Genomic DNA, 20,206 nt, shown 5'->3' with positions numbered 1-20,206 from the left:
TTAATTATTTTAATCGACTGACAGCCCCAATTTGAACCCAAACCATGATCTTTTTTTTTTTCAAACCCTAACTAAGTAGTTCCCTAAACCTAACCGAGACCACTTCACAACATTAACCACGCATGAACCATCTACGTGAAGAAACGACGCTAAAGGTAACCCATCCCCTGCCTCTTTCTGAGAGCTAGACGTGATTTGACCTCAGATATAACTTATGCAAGGAGTGATTATGGAACAAAATTGGACAAATCTGAGACGTGAGTGTGAATAGATTACAGGCTGAGAGCCGTCTCTAATGTTAAGATGGAACAGGTACTACTGCCTCAATCTCAGCAGATGGAGGGAGATATGAAACTAAACTGTGGGTGGAGGAGAGCAAAGATAGTAACGTGAGGAGGGAGCAGACACAGGAGGAGGATGAGGAGGAGGAGGAGGAGGAGGAGGGGGTGACGGAGGCTGTGATTTTCCGAGAGGTCTGGAAAAGTTTAAATGGAAAGTTTAGCGGAGCGATTCGCTGTAACCATAAAAGTCAAGAAGGTGGAAAACACACACAGAGTGACGTCTACACAGGTCCCCTCATCTCTCTCTCTCTCCTCCTTCACAAAGCAACACTTTACTAAAGCAACCCAAGCTGAAGAGTTGTTTCACCTGAGATGTTAAATAATCCACAATGTCTTCACATAAATAAATAAATGCACATTTAGCTACTCTCTATCACTGATTGCTATAACACAATTAGTGATGCCACCTACAGCCAGTCCATGAAAAGCTCCATTCGCTGTTCCACACACACTCGGTGTCTGGTCGGTCCGCTATAGCACACTTTGTTTTACATTTCTAGCAGCAGCAGTTTGCGGAGTAACTACAAGGAGGAACTGACAGAAGCTCAAACAATAAAATGAGAGGAAAGAGGACACAGTACCGCCCACGGCTACGAGCAGTTAGCATCAAAGATGGAGGGAAAAAAATCGCACAAATCCGAACTTAAAGTATCTGCAGACAGGAGGAGGAATGGTCTCACCACACACACCACATGCAAAAATCTGAGGAATCCCAGGTGAAATGCCTCAGTAGTCAGTTTCTAACTCTAATGAGGCCACATGGCAACGAGCCATACATACAGTGCAGGACAAACGATCAGTCTTGTCCCTCTTCTGACCTTCATTACCAGCGTTGTGGAACATCTCGGCGCCACAGCGACGGACACAAAGCAGGTTTTTCAGTCTAAACTTCAGACTGCTGTGCTCACTACGCCTTGTTCAGTTGCCCGAAGAGGGAAAGCAAGACGTGGAGTTTATCTAGACAACACAAGCGTACACACATACACACACACAGAACCCATGGAAGTTTTAGCATTCTGGAGCTAGAGTTGGGGACAGACGTGGAGAGCTAATGAAAGTGTAATTGGGCTTGTTGCAGATAAAAGGATGCCGGGTAGACCAAGCAGCGGTCCGTCAACAGCTGGCTCACAGAGAAGAGTTCCCAACCCTTACAGGAAGTCCCAGCATCCTGTCTTCTCTCCGCAGTCTGTCCGTCTCTCTCTCCATCTCCTCTCATTCTGGGATCTGCAGGGCCATCACTGCAGGTTTGGTCTCAAAGTACTGGTTGAAACGGAGCACAGCGTACCTGCCGGACAGAGGAGCAAAATAAGGTGGTGATGTCGCCGGAGGAGGAGGAATCCAGCCTCAAGTTTGAATTCTCCTCCCTTTTTCTGTGAGGGAATATAAACTAGAATGATCGGGCAGCTATTGGGCATGTTTTTAAAAGAAGACAAAATATGGAAAATGTACAGCCGACAAAATGTTAATACAAAACATATTGTTCCTGATTTATTTGTTCATTTGTTCATTTCAACATGTGGGAGGCCCCGTGTGTAGCTGTTGAAATGGAGTGAAATCACAAAGTGCAGTGCTTGGCTGTGCTCCGGTCATGTGACCAGTTGGCGTTCCTTCACCAGATTTCTACAATGGTGGCGGCGTCACAAACTTTCTCATTTTACAGCTAAACCGTGCACTACAAGATGATTCTGAGAACATGTGAGGAGAGAAATAGGCATTAACGTAACAGAATATTGATTCATATTTGATCAGCGCTGCCTAGTTTGACCGTTTGGTCGGAGTTTAGAGTGATTGACAGCCGGCTCTCATAGACGGCAGCTGGACAGCAGACCTCAGATCAGCTCTGACTGCTTGTTTTCCTCCGGTCTGTGAAATCTTGCAGATGCTGTTAGGAGCACCGGAGGACACGGGGGGAACATGATTTTTTTCAGGTTACAAGTTTAATGTACTACTGTCACGATATAGCGACGTTTTTTTACAAATATTTTTTGTTAATCATATTTGCGCCAATCTACTTCAGCTTTAACTATTTTAAATAAAGCCCTTTTTGACAGTATAACTCTACTGCCTTTCTCCCAGTGAGGCGGGAGTGATTGGGTTGCCATCCATATTCTTCCTCATGTCTACTTCCTCTCTGTGAACCAGTAGCACTAGGGGAGTGTGTTACAGGTGTGTGGGTAGGAAGTGTTAAGTGGTACGGATGCTCACAAAAGAAATGAGAGACTTGTCTTTTAGGTTTTGGGTTTCAGTCTTTCATAATGCTCCGTTTGACCCACACAGACAGATTCCTTTCAGACACACAGTCTGACCTACACGGTGGGGGGGGTGGAGGGGGGTCGCCACACACAGCTCTAAATCTTTCACTCACACGGCGACTTACCCGAGGAAGTCAAAGTCGATGGAGGAGTATTTGGCCTGGATGAGCGCCCAGAAGCCCCAAAAGAAGTGAGAAGCCTTGAGAGAGACAAATCAGATATCAGTTGGAGTAAAGTAACGTGAGACAGCGTGTAAGAGGTAGTGTTTGTGTTTGTGTGTGTGTGTGTGTGTTTGTGTGTGTGTGTGTGTTGTTGTGGTTGCCAACATATTCCTCCTCACCAGAGCAAACTTGTTGACCTGCACATAGAGCGTCTCCAGCTCTCGCGGGCTGACCTCCTCCGTTTTCTTGGTGAAGAGTTTGTAAGCCTTCAGGTAGACTTTGAGCCAGTCCATCTGCATCTCCCTACTGGGGTACAGCCCGTAGTCCAGCTCCGCCATCCCTGAACACACACACTTAGTGTTAATAAGCCGCAACGCCGTGTGGATTTAACATTAACTCTTAACGTACAAATCACACTGGGGTTCGACAAACCTGCAAATTCATTGAAGTGGTTGCCGATGTCGAAGGCCTGGTAGTTGTAGCTGGAGTATTCGTAGTCTATGAAGCGAACGTGACCTGAGAGACAACGAGAGGAAAACGTTAAGTGTATAATGGCGTGCCCATAGATATAGAATAGGAGTAGAACGAACGTTGAAGTGTTTGCCGTGGTCATTTGACTAGTGTAACCGTTACTGTCAAAAGAGACATTTTAGGCAAAAAATAAATAAAAAATAAAAATCTGTCTGGAGCCGCAAAACATTTGATCACTGTGATGAAGGTAACCCAGTTTATAGTCTAAGTATATAGTATATAAGTCTAATGCAGTGAGGAACAAAGAGACAATGTACTACGGAGTATTAGGGCCACATTGAGGGAAAAAAACATCTGAGATTTACAGAATAAAGTCAGAATGTTATGAGAATAAAAAGAAAAAGAACATAACGCATATTACACGTTATGATATTATGACTTTATTCTCATAATATTACAACTTTTTTTTTGACTTTTTGACTTTATTATCGTTATATTATGACTTTATTCTCGAAATCTCAGATGTATTTTTTTCCCTCAATGTGGCCCTAATACTCCGTCGTACCGTCGTACCATAGACCTACAACAATGATAAATAAAAAAGAAAATGTAAACAAAAAATAGTTATTCATTTCCATTTTTAAAAATCCACAAGGAGCCACTGGAGAGGAGCTGAAGAGACGCAGGTTGCAGACTCCTGGTCTATTGTTTGATTGATTGTTGTTAGTTGTCATGGTGACAACACACGTCAGTGGGGCCGTAAATTTTACACGCCTGCTGCAACGGTAACAATGGCAACATTACACATAAAAATGGTTGCCACTCTGACCGCGCTTGTCTGCCTCGCAGTATGGAAACGGCTTCTGTGCTCTACTGGATCCTGTTGGTACAACTGTATTTTATTAAAATATATCTTATTTATAGGCTACATATCTACAGACTATCAGACTAGGGACGCAAAGTGCATTATTATCGTACTGTCGTAGATGTGTCAGTGTTTTTGTTCCTGTGCTCTACACGGAGCTGACACCCGTCCGCCCGCCTGCTCGCTCGCTCGCTCTCATCCCCGGCTCTCTGAAGTTCTGTATCCCGCTGTTGTCTGGCAAAAGCAGCTGCGGCGGTGGCATGGAGGTTCCTGGGGACTACCGGTACAATAACCTTTTATTTTGATGTTAATAAAATAAACCTGAATTCATGAATATGTAGAATATTACTACTGACATTCCTGTAGTATTACGTCACAACGTCTGCTGTACTAGTCGTGTGTTTATACGTGTTTATTTGCATATAGAGCGGGGAAGTGAGATCAGATCACAAGCGGCCACTGGAGACGCATTCTAATGCCAGGTCTGAACTGACGTACTTAGAGCTGTCCACTCAGGATGTATGTTAACGCCAGGTCTGAACTGACGTACTTGGAGCTGTCCACTCAGGATGCATGTTAACGCCAGGTCTGAACTGACGTACTTAGAGCTGTCCACTCAGGATGTATGTTAACGCCAGGTCTGAACTGACGTACTTAGAGCTGTCCACTCAGGATGTATGTTAACGCCAGGTCTGAACTGACGTACTTAGAGCTGTCCACTCAGGATGTATGTTAACGCCAGGTCTGAACTGACGTACTTGGAGCTGTCCACTCAGGATGTATGTTAACGCCAGGTCTGAACAGGGCCTCAGGTGCTCACCCTCTTTAGTGTTGTGGATGATGTTCTTGCAGAGCAGGTCATTGTGGCAGAGCACCACAGGGGAGCCCAGAGTGGAGAGATGCTCCTTCATCCACACCATCTCCTGCTCCAGCACTGCCTTGCTGGGAACCTCCTGCTGGATTCTGGACCGGGAGCACAGAGGAAAAAGGAGAAAGATCAACTAAAACAAACAGCTTTTCCTTGTCTTGTGATCACCATCACAAAGTGGGAACATATGTGAAAACAACTGAGACCAACATGCACAAACAGGCTCAGCGGGGCTCTGGCCTGCTGTCTCCTGGGAGCTCAGTTACAGAGAAACAAGCTCTCAGTGGACACTCGTGGTGCAGCAGAGTCACTATGGCTACACTACTATCTCCTCAGATCTCATTAGAAACATTTGATTTGTGATTTATACATCACGGACACAGGCCGACTGAGCATTCACACATCCAACCCGTGATCAGCCCCGGTCACATGATGCACATTTACCACTTGACAGCTTCAATCTGCGTCAGTCTGAAACTGGTATTATTGGCTAGTGGAGAAAGGGTTAAGTCGCTGAGTTAACGTCACAGCCAACCAGACTGCTGTGCTGAGCAGAGACCCCTGCGCTAACTGTAATGGGCTTATGGGCCTTAATCCAGTCAGCCTGATAGCAGGAGATGAGAGACGGAGGCACGCACATACATACACAAACACACATACACACACCCTCTCATTGGAGATCTCTACCTGAGACTCAACAGTTCAGTCCCTGCCTGGTGTATAGCAAAGCTATATCACACCGTTCATCCATGAGAGGAGGACAGTTTGTTATGTCATCTCTACTGAAATAATTCTGTATCACACTTAGGATATCTCTATACCAGAAATTTAGTTACAACCGCCAGCGAAATTCCACGATTCTCGATACCACGGTAAAAATGTACTTCAACATCCACTCCTTTATTACCGTTTGCATACTGTTTTCTGTTAGGAAGTTAAACAGCTCATAAGTCCCTCTCTATTACCTATTTTATATTGCTGTGACTACATCTCCTTCATACAGCTGGATTTATTAAAGTTTCTAGACAAAAACTAAATTTTTACCAGATTACATTTGAACTCAGGCGGTCAACGTTAACCCGATAATAACGCGTTAATGCAAAGTCGTCGCAACTTTTGATTTTTAGGTTGTAGCTGGCTCAGTTTTTTTAATTCAATTTTTTCTTTAACCTTTATTTAACCAGGAGTAAAAACTCATTGAGATTAAAAAATCTCTTTTCCAAGAGTGTCCTGGCCAAGATAGGCAGCAGCACAGTTACATGGTTGCAGACAAAAAACAAACATAACAATTGAAAACAAAGACAAAGAGCAAATTACAGAATCATAAGGTATCAAAAATCATTCATCAGCATTCAAAACATCTACAACCAGACGTGCTTGTTTCCAAATCTTTTAGAAGCACTTCAAAGACATTCAGTGAGACCAGCTCTCCAAGTTCCAGGTCATTTTGAAGCTGATTCCAAGAAGAGGGAGCAGCATACTGGAACGCCCTGTTTCCCAGTTCACTACGGACTTTGGGGACGGTTAGTAGGATGAAGTCCTGTGAGTGAAGACGGTAACTTCCCGTACTTTTTTGAAGGATGTAGGTCCGTAGGTAAGATGGAAGCAGACCAAGAATAGCCTTATAAATAAGAACACTCCAGTGGTTCAGTCTACGGGTGGAACAGGCAGAACATCCGACCCGAGCATACAAAGAGCAGTGGTGCGTAAGGGCTTTACAATTTGTAATAAATCTCAAATCTCAATCTTTTAAAGCTACAGTGAAGATACTGACATCATATGAAACTAGAAAAACCTGATGAATCCATTGATACCAACCATGTCATACTGGCTTGTCGTGAAGGAGGTTAAATAACGCTCCAAACTTACTCTAAATTTTGGCGAGTAAAACCTGTCATGGCCATTTTCAAAGGGGTCCCTTGACCTCTGACCTCCAGATCAGTGAATGTAAATGGGTTCTATGGGTACCCACGAGTCTCCCCTTTACAGACATGCCCACTTTATGATAATCACATGCAGTTTGGGGCAAGTCATAGTCAAGTCAGCACACTGACACACTGACAGCTGTTGTTGCCTGTTGGGCTGCAGTTTGCCATGTTATGATTGGAGCATATTGTTTTATGCTAAATGCAGTACCTGTGAGGGTTTCTGGATCAATATCTCTCATTGTTTTGTGTTGTTAATTGACTTCCAATAATAAGTATATACATACGTTTGCAAAAAGCAGCATATTTGTCCACTCCCATGTTGATAAGAGTGAACTGATAAAAAAATGTGATTCACTTGCGATTAATCGTGATTAAATATTTTAATTGATTGACAGCCCTAATTTGAACACATCATGATATAACGCTAGAATTTACCTTCGACCAATACTCGTTTACTCTTTTTTATTATTATTTGTACTGAATAGAGCACATCATAATGTCAATCAATGGCACCTTCCGTGTTGAACTAGAAATGCGGTGCGATCTGTTGAAGTCGGCAGGACGACAGCTAGTTAACGTTAGCTGGTAAACAGCACAGTCCTGTACGGAGCTAACAGCTAACGTTAACTAGCTCTCGTCCTGCCGATATCAACGCAAATTTGTTGTTCGCAATGTAGCGTCATCAAGGAAAAAATAGGGTGCATCCCCTGAATGCAAACACATTTTTACCGTCCCTGTGACGACTTTTGCGGTACTATAGAAAAACGAGTACCGTCATGTTTTCAGTATTTTGGCATCGACTTGGTACCAAAGTATGACTTCGCGTGACATCCTTAATCACACTGGAACATTACACAGACCTCTGCCAGTTCTTTGATAATGCCCGTTAACATCTGCTTCAGAGCAACAAGTGTCTGCCGTCCAGGACCAGGACACTCTGGCTGTCTGTGTAACCAAGGAAGTAAGAGTAAAGTGACCCGATACACCGAGCTGAGCAAACATCTGCTGGCCCACTGCATGCCTCAGACTCCCTAATCCAGTCGGCTATTATTGTTACAGTTATATAAGCCACATGCTGGACTTAATCTAATAGCCATCACAACAAAGATATCAGCTGTGCCCGGGCAGCTGGCCAGGTTATGAAACGCTCTACCTTTGTCGGCTCCGCGGGTCCGGTGCCAAGATGCAAACCGAACCATCTTCAGCCTGAACTCTTGGAAAATCCTTCCCCTTTCCCAGAGATGAAAATGCAATTTCATAAAAGGCATTTATGACTTATACTGTATGTGTGTCAGTCCAGGAGTCAAAAGTTTCCGTTTGGATAAGTTCTAGGAGTTATTAACTCTCAGGTTTTACAGCATCTCTGGTCAGAAGCAGTCTGATTTTTAAATCACATCAGCTATTATATTCTATGCTTGGCCATAACTACATAAACAGTATACTGTAGGTGGTGTTGTCATTAACCTGGATTTATGACATGCAAAGTAACCGGCTGCCCAGTCACAGTCGACTGAGTGACAGCAAAGTTAACAACTTTCTGTCGTCTTTAACTTTCTCTGTGATTGTTTAGTATGACCAAATGATGCAGCGCAGGACGAAAATAACATCATGAAATAATGATCTGATCCGCCAGGCGGTCAGTCACGCTTCTTGTCAGAATGGTGTTGATAAAGTGACAACAAGTGATGGACAAAGTGGGATTCTTTGTTCTGTTTTTGATGCTAAAAACCTGTAACTAAGATTTTTTTTTGATGTGCAAGAACTTTTTGTGACTTGATTGTTTGCAAACTGAAAACAGGACAAAAAGAAAAGTTTGAGCCATTTGTCTATTGTTCAGGTGTGTCACTGTGGACAGAGTTCTCAACTAAAACAACCCAAAAACACTAGTGTGGACTCATTTTCACATAAAACGTTTTAAGGCACTTTCACCTCACTTTTACCTCCTAAACAGGGTAACTCGTAACATCCTGGAGCAAAAATGTTTGATAAAACTACTTCACCGAGTTCTCTCAGATATCAGGCTCAGGGCAGATTGACTCTGTCCTCATAACTTGTGTTACAGGCAAATCAGGCTGTGCTTCAGGAGCTATTTGCATCATTATCAGCGTGTGTGTGTGTGTGTGTGTTTTGAGCCAGGAGCAAGAGCGCCAACCAAGAACTACCGAGAAGCCAGATCTCACCTAACGTTGGACGCTTGGTCGGTGAACTCGGTGGCCACGAGGGAGAAGTATTTTCTCATCTTGATCCAGAGGTTGGGTTTGGGGATGCAGCCGTTGTGTGCGTGGATGGCGTGGATACGAGCCATCTCCCTGCTTATCAGTCTGAGAGGAGACAAAGACACACAAAAAGATAAATAAGGTTTACCATTGTGACGAGATTTCAACATGAACCAGTACATTATTGACTGTCATGTATTAGTCTCCGGTTATAAAGAAGTTCCTGAAACACACACTGAGCTGAGCTGAGCGTTTAAAAGCCAGGGACAATGTGTGTTACCAGATAAAGTATTAATAATGATCCCTCTGGGCACATTACAATTATTGCAGTAGTGGCATAAGCAACTCCTCGGCTTCCAAACCCGTCTGCCATCTATTATTTGCATGTGACTCACATGTTTTTGCTTCATTTGCCTCTTTCCCGTGAGGTGTTCGAGGCATTTCTACCTCTATTTCTACCATTTCTATAATGCTACCATGTCTGAGCTAAGTGCCCTATGTCCTATGACTCTACAATGTCCCGACCTGAGCAAGGAAGGATCCCTGACATCCTGCACCCCGAGAGCGTCGCCCTGCATGAACTCATAGCAGATGCCGTTCTGGAAGGTGCAGTAGAGGCGAGGAGCACAACCATTAGCATGTAGCACCTAGAGGAGGGGCACAAAAATACACAACAATACGTAAGAATTAGATTGGAAAAAAACATGTTAATGCATTTAAAGGGAGGTTTTTATATCATCTGTAGCTTCACAGTGGCGTTCCTTAAATATTCAAATCAAAACATTCAAATTTAGTTTGAAGTGTGTATGTTTTAGCTTCAAAATGCTATTTTCCCTTCAAGCCTTTCTAAAAACTTTCCCCCACGTGACCTGATGTAGGTTTCAGCATGATGACGCTGATACATACTGTATAAATACTGTATATATATATACACTGTATATACAACCTTATAGTAAGTGTATTACATACAGTAACTTAGATGGCGGTCGGCATGCTCCCAGTTTGTAGTACCGGCACCGAAGCTAAACAATGTACTGCTGTGGACGCCACCTTAGTTTGGATCTGAAAGTCACACAATAGCACAAACAAACTAACCGACCGATGCAGCGGTAGAGCAACAACTCCCGTATTCTGCATGGCACAATGACTGTTTTTGTGAATGGAGTCTGGTGGCTTTGAAGACCGCAATATAACGGCTTCAGTTCCCTGTCAGAAAGGGCTCTCTGACATTCACAAAAACAATCATTTTAGATGCATGCAACCCCACTTCAAAATATCCAAACTAAGCCTTTCAGTTATCTCCAAACTTAGCACAGCTAACTCAGCTAGTGCTAGCGCTCACATGGTTCATAACCTTATTGATTAGCTTACTTTGGTAGCCTACGTCACTGATTTTTCTTAACGGCTGAGCGGGCGTTTCCATTAGAAAACCCCCGGAAAAGAAGGCAGATGGACAGGAGAGCACAACCCTTTACAATACCTGAAAGCTTTTGAGCTCATTGTCTCTGTCCACAATCAGCTCTGTCTTGTTCCCGTATACTCGGACCAGGACCACGTCCTCTGGACTGTCCTCCACGTAGCAGCCCACCAGCTTGTTGGTGGTTCCATCAGTGAAGAGCTGGAAGAAGAAGAAGAAGAAGAAAAGAAATGATATAACCTCTCACACAGATACAGAGGAATCCCCCCCGACCTCCGACTGTACAGCACCATGTCGGTTCCCAAACATCATCTTGAATTTGAGTGTTTTCTGAAGCTATCAGCTGTCTTCAGTTCAGCACAAACAGTGCAGACATCATGCAGCTCTGACCTACATGAGATAAATGTTATCATACAGCAGCATTCTTAACTGAATCCCTGGCACATGTGCCTTCAAGACCACAGAGAGCTGCATCAATGCCAAGCACTTTTTTTAGTCCTTAGGATGCGTATTTTAGGGCTGTCAAACTTAATGCAATAATAACGCGTTAACGCCACTAATTTCTTTAACGCATTAATCCAACTTGCGATTTTTAGGTTGTAGAGAACTCAGTTTTAAAGCTAGAGTGAAGATACTGGCATCATATGAAACTAGAAAAACCTAAAGAATCCATTGGTACCAACCATATCATACTAGTTTGTCGCGAACTTGCGCTAAACTTTGGCGAGAAAAAACAGGCATGGACATTTTCAAAGGGGTCCCTTTGACCTCTGACCTCCAGATATGTGAATGAAAATGGGTTCTATGGGTACCCACGAGTCTCCCCTTTACAGACATGCCCACTTTATGATCATCACATGCAGTTTGTGGGCAAAAAAACTGGTGTGTTCTTTATACTAGAACAGTTTTCCTAAAATGCAATTTTAAAAACCCCTGTATCATGATATGTATCGTATCGACAGATTCTTGTCGTTACACAGCCATATATCACGGCAATGCAGACCTTGGAAATGCACGCTATAACAAAATCCTACAGTCAGCAGGTGTCGTAAATTCAGCAAATTAATACATAAACGAAGCACGGTCGATGTACTGGACGTGGACGTCTAACCACACCTTCCCGCGGGTCACAGCCAGGACTACTTGACTCATATGCAGGGTGGTGTTGGTGTTGTATCAACAAGTTAAGTCTCTTCTAAAATGAAGAGTAAGCAAAAAGACTTCTGTGTCTAAAGCCAGGCCGTAAATATCTGAGTGACAACATCACTCCTGTGGAAACCAGTGGGCCGGCCGGTCCGTCCCACTGCGGCCAAACACAATAACAACATACACACTGTGTGCCTGCATCTCCCCCGGCCCAGACGCTCACTCACACATATCTGGCATTCCGCACGTGGCTGACCACAAAGATGGGCGCGCAGGCATCCCTGTTATGACCCAACATACACAAGCATACACGCCTTTGCTACCACATGACTGATCCCTTCTACCCGCCACACAATGCACCGCTAAGACCGGCGATCAATACATCGACAGACAGCGATAAGCTTGGACCCAGACAGAGGTAAACATTCGGCCATATACCGCCTGACGCTTTATTTTTGTTCCCTCTCCATGAATGAGTCTACGCTCCGTGGTCTGACTGCATCAGAGGTGAACCATTCGGTCTTCAGCATGAGAAAGTTGTAAGAGGAGACGGTTGCTTTGTTGCTCTTGGCGCACACTCTGCTGTTTTCCGGCGCTCTGTGTGTGTGTGTGTGTGTGTGTGTGTGTGTGTGTGATGTTTGGAAATGGACGGTGTGTATTTACAGTAAAAGTCTTCCTGTCCAGGTGGCGGGGGCTAATCAGGTGTTTCTGTCAACAGTGCTGCCCCACTGCTCTCCGCTACATTTAGCGCTTCCCGCTCCCATCAAAACAAGTCCCGCTGCTCCAGAACATCCTCCCAAACTCTAACACTATTTTTTCTAACATTAATCTCACACTCGCCTCACTCTATTTTCTGCTGTATTTATAAATACACTGGCAGTTGTGCAGCTGTAAAACTCCAAATTGAAAAGCCTGTTTGGGTGGTGGTGGTCACTGAGAAAAGCTGTGCTGGTCTGGCCTGTAGAGGTCAAGGCAAACACCGTCACATCCTCAGCTGCAGGTGTGTGTGTGGATGCGTGGGATGTCGTATCCTGAGGGATTAGCCAGCAGGATGTAAACACACGGTTGGCGTAGCCGTGTTCAACCCGTGCCACTCAGAGTAGCAGCAGTGTTAACGTGGCCACTATCAGAGCTCATCCAAAGACTTTGACCTGACCACGACACGTCAGTCACTGGATCATTTTACAAGGAATCAATTATGCATATTCATTTCCCCGACAGGGTGCGTCTCCGAAATAGATTGCTCAACAACACACTCAAAAATATTTGCATAACATCGCATCTGTTAGTTTCATAGTGATTGGAACTCAAAATGTATACAAGAGACGGACACAGTAATGGATTAATCGATTACTTGTAGTGTGTGCCCACTCAATGTTTTCATTTTAATTCATTGATGTGTTGTGAGTGTTTATACTGACGTTATATTGACTGCACACTAGGGCTGCAACTAACGACTATTTTGATAATCTGTCGATTATTAGGGCTGAATGATTTTGAAAACAATATCTAATTGACATTATTTTTGACTGATTTTGCAATTGCAATATGAGGGAGTGACCATTTTTACATCAATATTCTCATTTTCATTGAAAAACATACAAAAAAGTAAACATTATGGTGTGGGTTTTTTTGTGGGGATCTGTACCAAAGATGTTTTCTTTAGTCTTTAGAATATGATGTGTAGACCAGAGGCCCGTACTAAGAAGCAGTATCTGGCGTTAGCGAGGTAACTTCAGGGTTTTCCGTCCTACGAAGGTGGATCACTTTGTACAGGGGTAGATCTCCATGGTAACTGATGCTGAACAGCTAACCTGCTCCGGAGCAGGTTATGTTCCAGAGAAGAGATCAACTCGTATAAAAGCACCGCCTACTGACCAATCAGAGCTCGGTGCGCGGATCGTATGATAATATTACACACATATGAAGAAGTTTAAGTCATAATCCAGACAACACAGTTTAAACTGACAGATGCAGGAAGGACAGCTGGATTTATGCTGTGGGTGTTTACCCCTTTGAATTATATTTTTATACTTATTCTTTTACTTCCTCTTGAGTCTGTTTCACACCGCCGGAGACGGGACGCAGCTGAAAGAAGGTTGAAATCGTTATACACGCCCCATACTTAATAATGGGCATAATGAGGGAGTAACCCATTCATCCACTACGCTACTAAAAGCTATTTATATCTAGACGACTATATTGGACTTTTGAGTGTTCCGTTAAATTAATAGCTGCCTATCCAGCTGTCCTTCCTGCATTTGGCAGCTTCAACTGTGTTACTTTTAGTCTGGATTATGTGTTTAACTTCTTCGTTTTTGTCTAATATAGTTTACTCTTCCTTTCTTTGTAAAATGTGCCGCTCTGCCTGTCTGTCTGCAAGTCTGCGGACTTGTCCATGTCTGTGATTGGTCATATGCTACAAACACCGGCCCGTTCATGTGAACGTGCTCACAGCCAGACTGAGAAACCCTGGGTTGATTTACCGAGTTGATAACCACCGTCGTAGGACCGCTTAGCAGGATCTCGTTTGTTAGGGTTAGTGAAGCCAGATAACGAGAAGATACCCTGGGTATGTTGAACTGGCTTCGTAGTACAGACCTCTGGACATCTCTGCAGCAACACAATATTAAATTTAAAATGGTATTTTGACAATATTTCACCTTTAACAAATATTGCACCTCCTGCAATTTACACTAGGCCATATTGTGATTTCAATAACATTTCAATTAACTGTGCAGCCCTATCAATTGTTACTTTGTTTAATCGATTGTTTATCAGAGTTCATTAAAAAACTAAATGTATTCCTCGTCTTCTTGTACAATGCTTTTACTTTAATAAAAAATAAATAGCTAAAAGGGACATTGGGGATGCAGCCATGCACTGAGAATAAAAGAGAAACGTAGTTTTGTTTCCATTTATAACTCTTTATGACTTGGGAGCGCCTTGGTAGCTGAGTGGTTACAGCGCTACATGCCACATAACCGCAACGTCCCGGGTTCGATTCCAGCCGCGGTACCTCTGTTGCATATCATAATCCATCTCTCTCTATCCCCCGTTTCTACACTGTCCTCTATCAAATAAATGCAAAAAGGCCAATAAACAAAACTCTTTCCATGTGCTGAGAATATCATTATACATCAGAATATCAAATCTGAATAGATTTCTTTGGATCCTATTAGGGCTATCAAATTTTCACAACACGATTATCATGGCCAAAATAATTCGTGATAACGATAATTTGCGATATCTATAGAAAATTAAAAAATAATAATTAGTCAAATTCACCTTTAACTTTGTTAATTGTGCATTTCGTCTCTTTTTTTGGCAAATTAATTAAACTCAAATACGAGTGTAGGATAATTGAATTATTGCCCAACACAAACCCATAAATCTGTTTGTAGGTCTCAAAAGGTTTTAAAACAAGCACTCAGGTCCTGCATAAAGTTACAAATACAAACTGGTCATTATAGAATTAAATAGTGTTCTGTTGCTGCTTGTCTCTCATTATTAACAATCTTCCATAAATGTACAAAACACACTTTGCTCATATGAGGAGTAGTGAGTCCATTTATATCCTGTAAGAGCAGACGAAAATGACTTGAATAGACGAATAAAGCTGTCAGTACTTTTTGCTGTACTGGTGCCGTGTCACTTCTTGGACACACACTCATCACGCCCTTTAATATTAAACTGACAGAGTAAAATGTTCAACATAAGTGGTGAAGGTTTCTGATGGCAGAAAGCCGACCCCGGGTTAATATAATACTTGAAAGAATAAGAAGTATTTTGGAAAGAAGAGGAAATAGTTTTGCACCAGTGATCAGGGGATCCAACTTCTGTATATTCCCTTTTACTCACTGTTTTAATGTTGCTTTTATGATAAAATGTGACACAAATTGATATTTCTGTTTTAATTTGCTTTATTTATTTATCTTTGTATTAATTCCCTTATTTATCTACTCTTCTGTTTAATTTCCTCTTTTATTTATTAATGTATTTATTTAAAAAATAAATTCAAAAATAAATAAATACATTTAAAAAAAGTATAAAAATGCAAAAACAAATAAATACATTTATAAATCTTTATTTTTTTCTTCTTTTTTTTAATGTACTCTTTTTTTATATAAGAGTAAAGTGTCTAGTGTGTATTTATGACCTTTTTATTAGTTTAAATATTTCCTATTATTATTATATTAAGTAGCGCTGCATTCATTTATCAATTGAGCAATAAGTATATGTAACATTCACTTATTTTAAGGTTAATTTTACAACAGAGGGTTACACTGTGAAATGTAAGTTATACAAATACTAATAAAATAGAATAAAACAATATATTTTAGTTGCTTATATACGGTTACTTATACAGGTATACACACAGAAAATACAGTATGGTTGCCTCCTCTCAAATGTTATGTGGCTAATTAATTATAAATGAGGTAAATGAATGTAAAATTAATGAATGTTGGGGAAATTTTGAATGACTGCTTTCTTAATGTAACGCAGTTAAAAGTGAATATGAGTTGAACTTATCGTAACACAAGTGTGATGTTGTATAAAGTATAAAGCATATGATAAATATGATGCACTGTATTGTGGACCCCAGGAAGACCAGCTGGTGGTGCCCTTGGCATTAGGGATCCTTTTAAATAAATAAATAAATAAATAAATAAATAAATAAATAAATAAATAAATAAATAAATAAATAATACTAGCTGCTTTTCCATGTTTAACCATTATATGAAATATGTTTGGGTTTTTGACTTCTGGTTGGACAAAACAAGACACTCAGACCCAGATAAAGCTCCATCCCACAGAGCTGTTCACTTAAAATAAGTGAAGTCAATTTCTGGCTCACTTTGACAGCAAGCACTAATTTGTGTCCTTTAAAATCAAGCAAGTAAGTTCCCCAAAGGGACCTTTTGCTGTGCCAACAAGCAGAGAAATGCTGATTTTCTGATATTAACTCCACTTTCAATGATTACACCCCCCTCCTTTCTTTCTGCTCCTGTCACTGAGAACTCATGAATAATACAACTTGAAATATTCTCAAGTTAAGTTTCAAACTTTAGCCGACACACCTTCACCTTTTATTTGTAGAACAGGCACAGATCTGCATATTTGTCAGCTTGCCTTCTGTGTTCCTATCCTTTTTTTTGACTTTATTATTCATGCCACCTTTGCATATAAAAGACTGCAAATAATAAAACTGGTTTAGCCGGGTTTTTTTTCTCCAAATACTGTGAGTGTATCGAACTGTAAACGCTAGACAACGTGTTAGTATTTGACATATATGTTTACTATCTGCTTAGTGTCTGAGGCCCTATTTTCAAGCCTCAGATAGCTTATCAGGGTGTCCAATCACACATATCTCCATTATGTCTTATGATGATGATGTACTTGTACCTTAACTAGGTTGTGAATAAATTATAGGGCTGTCAAACGCAAATTTGTTTTAACGCCACCAATTTGTTTAACAAATGAACACAACTTGTGATTTTTAGGTTGTAGCGGGCTCGGTTAGGTGTACCATATGAAACTAGAAAACATAAAGAATCCATTGGTACCAATCATGTCATACTAGCTCTAGGCAAAACTGTAATGGCCCTTTTCAAAGGGGTCCCTTGACCTCTGACTCCAGATATGTTAAATTAAATGGGTTCTATGGGTACCCACGAGTCTCCCCTTTACAAACATGCCCACTTTATGATAATCACATGCAGTTTGGGGCAAGTCATAGTCAAGTCAGCACACCGACACACTGACAGCTGTTGTTGCCTGTTGGGCTGCAGTTTGCCACGTTATGATTTGAGCATATTGTTTTATGCTAAACGCAGTACCTGTGAGGGTTTCTGGACAATATCTGTCATTGTGTTGTTAATTGATTTCCAATAATAAATATACACATACATTTGCATAAAGCAGCATATTTGTCCACTCCCATGTTGATAAGAGTATTAAATACTTGACAAATCTCCCTTTAAGGTACATTTTGAACAGATACAAAATAACTATGGACAATCATGCGATTAATCGTGATTAAATATTTTAATCAATTGACAGCCCTAGCTATTAAATTGACTGTTACACCCCTACTAGTTGTGAGCTAGTTACAGTACACTGGATTGGAGAGGTCTCTCTGCATGATTTTGCCCATTCAGAGCCCAGCTGCATATTAATGTTTCTATAACTGTGTTATTAACATTCAGTCACACTGGATTAATAACATAGGCTATGACTTGGCTTTCATGCGATATTTAGAGCTATATATTTTCTACTTTAGACATATAAAGCTAACTGGAATATTCCCCTACTGTCCTTTAAGGTAACTTCTTATTGCTTACTTAGAGTTTAAGTCTAGATGGCTTAGCTAACAAGACTACAACAGAATCTAAACCACCAGTCTTCATTCATGAATTAGGAATAGAAGGTGGTTTGTTAAAAAGCCAGTAGAGATGATGTTTCCACGGCCCTTCTCCTCCTTTATCTACCTGCACACATTAGACCAGGTCTCACTTTGTTTGAGTTTCTTTCTTAAAGTCATGAAAATAAAAATGCTTTGAAACTTCTTAGTATAATAATAATATGAGTTACAGAGTTACAGGTACAGCCCTTACTTTCATTTATTATTACTTTCATGTATCATTTTACATATTTTATTTGTTCTTGTTCTGTTTGCACCTTGTCCTTTTACTCTAATGCAATGATCTATGAGCCATGCTGGAAATCTGAATGTTAAAAAAAAAAAAGTCTCATTAGCCTAGCATACAGCTAGCCTAGCATTCAGCTAGCATACAGCTAGCCTAGCATTCAGCTAGCTTAGCTTACTCTCATTAAGCTGTATGCTAGCTGTATGCTAACAGTATGCTAGCTGTATGCTAACAGTATGCTAGGTGTATGCTATCTGTATGCTAACAGTATGCTAGGTGTATGCTATCTGTATGCTAGGTGTATGCTAGGTGTATGCTATCTGTATGCTAACAGTATGCCAGGTGTATGCTATCTGTATGCTAGGTGTATGCTAGCTGTATGCTAACAGTATGCTAGCTGTATGCTAACAGTATGCTAGCTGTATGCTAACAGTATGCTATCTGTATGCTAGGTGTATGCTAGCTGTATGCTAGCTGTATGCTAGCTGTATGCTAGGCTAGGTGTGTGCTAGGTTAGCTTAGCATCAGCTAGGTGGACAGTGGTCCCGGTACCATTAGCCTAGCCGGTGCCATTAGCCTAGCCTAGCCGGTGCCATTAGCCTAGCCTAGCCGGTACCATTAGCCTAGCCTAGCCAGTACCATTAGCCTAGCCTAGCCGGTACCTTGGTCTGGACGAGGTTCTGGTCCCAGGCGGGTCTCAGCTCTTTGATGAGCTTCATCGCTCCCTCCGTCACGTTGTGCTCATCCACGGTAACCGGGATCTTCCTGATGACCGGCGAGCCGACGGGCACATGGATCTGCGTCTCCATCCTGCTGCTGCAGCCGTTAACCGTTAACCGTTATCCGTTAACCGTTAACCGGTAATCTCAGACTCCTTCACAGACGGAGGTCCGGCAGCATACAAAGAGTCCGTTAAAGCAGATCAATGGTGTTGTCTTGTTTATCTGGCTGGTCGCAGGAGTGTAACCGGGTCTGACTGTGCCGGGTCTGGATGGTGAGGATGGTATGTCTGGATGCTCTGGATGCTCTGGTCGCCGGGTTTTCTTGGGAGCAGTCCGTCAGTCAGTCAGTCAGCTCTCAACAGGACCATTTCCTCCTCCTGCTTGGCTCCGCCCGCCAGGGATCATCCGATTGTACCGCCGGTTGAGACGCACCACAACCGTGCACGCCCATCGTCGTCTCCGAGTGTGTCCGAATGGAGCCCGAGTGGAGCCGACTGGAGCCCATCGCCGTCTCCGAGTGTGTCCGAGTGGTGCCCGAGTTCAGCCGAATGAACAGATGCTGCTGGCTTCATGGAAACATGTATTTCGAAGATTAAATTAATGTCTTGTTAAGAAGAGCAAACAGCCAATAAGTCGCCTGTATCAGAACACGTAAGTACTGTAAGCAGACTAGACTTTAATTTAATGAACAACTTTACTTTACTTTTTTTTAGACTAATAACTGCAGTCTAAAGTTATTGTCATGTGAACTGTGAGAAGAAGGCCTATATATGCTTCTTCTGCAGCTGTCTCCAGGTCATAATTATGTTCTATTTTGGGGAAACAAATTATAAAATAATAATTAAAAAAAATCCCAAATCCATTTAATAGCAATTATGTGTGTGATAAATTTCTTATGGGCTGATGAGAATCTATTCAGATTTTTGTATTTATTTTTATTTATATAGATTTATTTATTTATGTATTTTATTTTTTACTTTATTAATAAGCAGTTCTTGTATGTATATATTGTTATTGTACTTATATTTTCTAAAATTAAAACAAAAAGTCATAATGTGTTTTAAAAAGAAGATATAGCTTAGTTAATGTACTGTAATTAGGCTACTACACCTATACCTATATACTATATAGCATAAGTGTACTAGATATAAAATTAGCTAAGATAAGAT

The 20,206-nt window shown here is 41.6% G+C and overlaps 1 protein-coding gene across 2 annotated transcripts; it reads right to left on the bottom strand.

Moving 5' to 3' along the window:
* Nucleotides 1-50: 50 nt before the first annotated feature.
* Nucleotides 51-19,697, bottom strand: etnk2 (ethanolamine kinase 2). Of its 2 annotated transcripts, none has more exons than XM_037768494.1 (9): nt 18,978-19,697; nt 10,583-10,720; nt 9,628-9,749; nt 9,067-9,207; nt 4,911-5,053; nt 3,187-3,270; nt 2,934-3,094; nt 2,719-2,792; nt 51-1,626 (listed from the first exon to the last, which is right to left on the bottom strand). In XM_037768494.1, the coding sequence occupies exons 1-9, from the start codon at nt 19,122-19,124 to the stop codon at nt 1,554-1,556; spliced, it is 1,083 nt and encodes a 360-aa protein (XP_037624422.1). In that variant the 5' UTR covers nt 19,125-19,697; the 3' UTR covers nt 51-1,553. The 2 variants fall into 2 exon arrangements, with proteins under 2 accessions (XP_037624422.1, XP_037624430.1); XM_037768502.1 differs by lacking the exon at nt 18,978-19,697 and adding an exon at nt 10,072-10,164.
* Nucleotides 19,698-20,206: the final 509 nt, after the last annotated feature.

This window comes from Sebastes umbrosus, chromosome 1 (assembly GCF_015220745.1).
Source record: "Sebastes umbrosus isolate fSebUmb1 chromosome 1, fSebUmb1.pri, whole genome shotgun sequence".
NCBI classification, from domain to species: Eukaryota; Metazoa; Chordata; class Actinopteri; order Perciformes; family Sebastidae; genus Sebastes; species Sebastes umbrosus.
The sequence above is the reverse complement of the archived record's forward strand: the minus strand, read 5'-3'. Positions and strand labels throughout refer to the sequence as shown.

Excerpts from the sequence above, each read along its gene's own strand:
- etnk2 (XM_037768494.1), bottom strand. The coding sequence starts at position 19,124 with ATGGAGACGCAGATCCATGTGCCCGTCGGCTCGCCGGTCATCAGGAAG. Across the intron at positions 5,054-9,066 it reads GACCAAGCGTCCAACGTTAG|AATCCAGCAGGAGGTTCCCA; the intron begins GTGAGATCTGGC and ends CTCCCGGTCCAG. Across the intron at positions 3,095-3,186 it reads CCACTTCAATGAATTTGCAG|GGATGGCGGAGCTGGACTAC; the intron begins GTTTGTCGAACC and ends GTGTGTGTTCAG.